Source organism: Nanorana parkeri, unplaced genomic scaffold, assembly GCF_000935625.1.
Source record: "Nanorana parkeri isolate BGI_ZX_2015 unplaced genomic scaffold, ASM93562v1 scaffold1333, whole genome shotgun sequence".
Taxonomy (NCBI): Eukaryota; Metazoa; Chordata; class Amphibia; order Anura; family Dicroglossidae; genus Nanorana; species Nanorana parkeri.
Window position 1 is genome coordinate 133804 of NW_017307601.1, and position 3434 is coordinate 137237.

General features: G+C 33.7%; 1 protein-coding gene across 1 annotated transcript in view; it reads left to right on the top strand.

The window, feature by feature from the left end:
- MGAM (maltase-glucoamylase) overlaps nt 1–3434 on the top strand; it is a 160192-nt gene that overhangs the window by 74276 nt on the left and 82482 nt on the right. Inside the window, exon 35 of the mRNA XM_018569428.1 lies at nt 1611–1727. Within this exon, the coding sequence (XP_018424930.1) occupies nt 1611–1727 (117 nt within the window). The remainder of the gene's footprint in view (nt 1–1610; nt 1728–3434) is intronic.

A 3434-nucleotide genomic window follows, 5' to 3' on the forward strand; every position in this document is an offset into this window, starting at 1 on the left:
AATATATATATATATATATATATATGATTTGGTTAGCAAACAGACAACCTATGCTAGTACAAAAGTAGCTTTAAGTTTAGCACAGAGACATGTGTTTTATTAGACATGGTATGGTCCATTCTGTTTGGTTGTGTCCCTAATGGTAGAACTGAGTAGTGTGTACTGTTCATTAATAATAAAATATTGGGCAGAGAAATTCAAATATATGGGCAGATGTATGAATTTGTGGATGGGTGGAGTAACTCCTGAGTAAATAAATGCAGAAAGATAGGTCAGTTGTTGACAGTAAGGGATACACCAAAGTACCAACATTGCAAGAGGAGTCATGGGTAGGATAGGGCAGAGGTTAGGGCAGACTCTAGATAGAGAGAATTGATCTAAAACCCAATCTAAGTTGCAACAAAGGGCAACCAAAGAAATGTTTCTTTGTGGTTGTGGGACAGAAACTCGAGCAATTCAAAATAAATACTGTTCAAAATTTCCACTAATGCCTTAAATATAGCACCTCTATGGCATATTTTCATTGAGGAAGAGCACAAGGCCCTTACATGTATGTAGTGATGTCTTAAACGTAGTTTTGTTGTTGTCTTCATTTACTAAATGTGCAGGAGATAAGGCCAACATGTTCATGTATGTATCCTATATATTTTCAGTGTTCAAAACAGTAAAAGGAACTAGCATAATCAGAATCCAAAATTTTGCACAGCAGGTGTGACCATATAGTGATTTTGTAGAAGTAAGAAAATGTTTTTTTCTTCTATCCCCAAACACTTGAAAGAAAAGTTTGGAACAGATTTAAAGTTGTGAAGAAAAGCTGAAATGTTTACATGTATTACCTTATCTGTGCATTATATAGTGCTGTTTTGAAATGTTTTGAAATGTTTTCAACATAAATTAAATAAGCAGGTGGGGCAACCTAAGGAAACATACTAAGTGTGTAGAGAACTCATCAAGTAGATATTGATACCACTCTGGTGAGCTACAAGTAAGCAGTACTTAAAGTATATTTCCACTTTTGCAGCCAAATTGGGATAATATCTGTTTTATATTTGTTACTTGTTCCCATTCACTTAGTATAAGCTAAAAATAAAAGCATAAAAATGCTACTTGCATTTTAAATTGCTTGTACTTGTGATAGAGTTTTAAAGGTTAAAATATCTTGTTACTTCTAGGTCTATGACATGTTAGGAAGGGCTGTGAGGGGTGTGGGGTCTGAGGTGGCTTGTCCATTGTAGGTTTATGAAGCTTATCAGATAAACACAATCCTTAAATTTCAGTCCCAAGTCTTTTACAAGTCTTTAGGATAGGCCACTGTGAAAGAGCTAAGCAAAATCTGGAATCAGCCATTTTGCCTGCTTTAACAAAAATCTAAAATGTAAGATAAATGTTTTTAAAAGTTATGTTTCAGTATGAGGCGTGAATAATAAAACAAAACAGAGCGTTTTTTTTTCAGATTTGATTGCAAAAGTGCAAATACACTTTAAGCCAGCTTACTCTCTTCTTACTCCTTTAATTGAACATATTTGGGAGCATTTTGGTGAACAACAACCTTTAGGATTTTTTGGGGACTGAGAATTTGGTTAAATGTGAGGTTTTTCTTTTTCTCATAGCTTTACAGAGCTTATGCTGCATTCCCTGACTTTTTCCTTGAACGAACTGCTATGTGGTGGCAACGTGAAATTGAAGAATATCGAAGGAACCATATTAGGTTTGACGGACTTTGGATTGTAAGTAAAATAAAATAAATGCAGTTACTGATAGTGACATCAATAATGCATTTGTAATAATATTATATTCAGCATCTTTAGTTCTGTAAATGAACTTGCACATCTAAAATACACATCTGGTAAATACAAATACATACATATACACAGAGGTGAGGTGTAACATTTTTAAATTTTAGCATTTCGCTTTCAAATGCTGTAGAGCCAAACTTTATTATTGGCTAACTTAGTGATTTTAGACTACTGGCATACCAGAAGCAGACATTTCCAGTTATTTAAAGAACATATCCACTCAATATCCTTAGGACCAGAGTGTATTATGACAATTATCCTTCGCATTGATAGATAAAACTTTTGATACATTCTTTAAGCTTTTTTTCCTTCATATTAGCATGATTATATTAAACAGTTTCTTGTAAGATTTCCACAATGAACATAGCAACAGTCACTAGCCTTTAACCAACTTTAACCCATATAATATTTAAATATAGCATGTGATACTCAGATCTGTTGCATGGCATGTGAACATCATCTGGTGTTTAGACAGTTATTGTATATTGTTAGCAAATATAGTTTACTTTAGGTTTTCTGGGCCTTTAACTGGAAATAGCAGAAGCAGTACTTAGAACTGATGTGTGCTTGTGAAGCTTGGTAATAAAGAAGTCACCATATTGAGCTTTCTATATCATAAACCATAACACCCCCACAGTTGTATAATTTCCTATAATTAGCACAATGTTCCAAGGGAGTATGAGATTGAACATGTACTGTAATTCTCAGATGAAAACATTCACTGAAAATATCTAAATTAGAAGAAACTAACTAAGCAAAATGCTATTACAGTAATAAAAAAGCCTCATGGTTTTAGCAAATTAATCTTAATAGTTTATGTGTATCAGTCAGAGCTTTTATGATTACAAAAATATTAGCAATCTGTGATACATATAGGCAGCATTCACAGAAGAAGAGCATAATACAAAGGAATATAATCAACACCATACAAACATTTGTTATTACTCATTTGTTTGTTAAAATTGTATAGACAATTTTGCCATTGTCTACTTATAAAAATATGTGAAACAAACAGTATGATGCATTAACCACACAGTATAAGAGAACAGAAAAGTGTGAAAGTGCAATTACAGAATATAATTTATCCTGGATATCAGCAAACCACATTCTGGAAAATCACATATGGTGTGTAGTATGAGCAAATTCATACCATACCTATACTGAGCATAGCACACGTTGTTTTGTGGTTTCACCATAGTAGTAATCCTATGTTTATCACAGGATCATGCCACCACATAACATTTTTAACTGAATTTAACACACCTGTGCAGAGAAAAACACATGGGCTACAAATAGTAAACTTTTCTTCAAAAAAATGCTATTTGCCCAAATACAATCTGTGGCTAAAAGTTTGTGAGCACCAACTCCTTATACCTACATACTTTATATGACTGACATATTACCAAGAAGAGTTGAGGCAACACCCATACCTCCCAACTTTATCACTTGAGAAAGAGGAACACCTTAAGAAGTCATGGACTGCGCCACACATAGCGCAGTGTGGCAAAAAAGAGAGCCAGGAGTGGTTAAATATAATGAATATTTGGTGTGGCCTATTAAGTCTGGGCTTACTTGCAGTATGCACCACACAAATATGGCACAGTCCTTGTACTCGCAAATACTTTATTTATATTTATT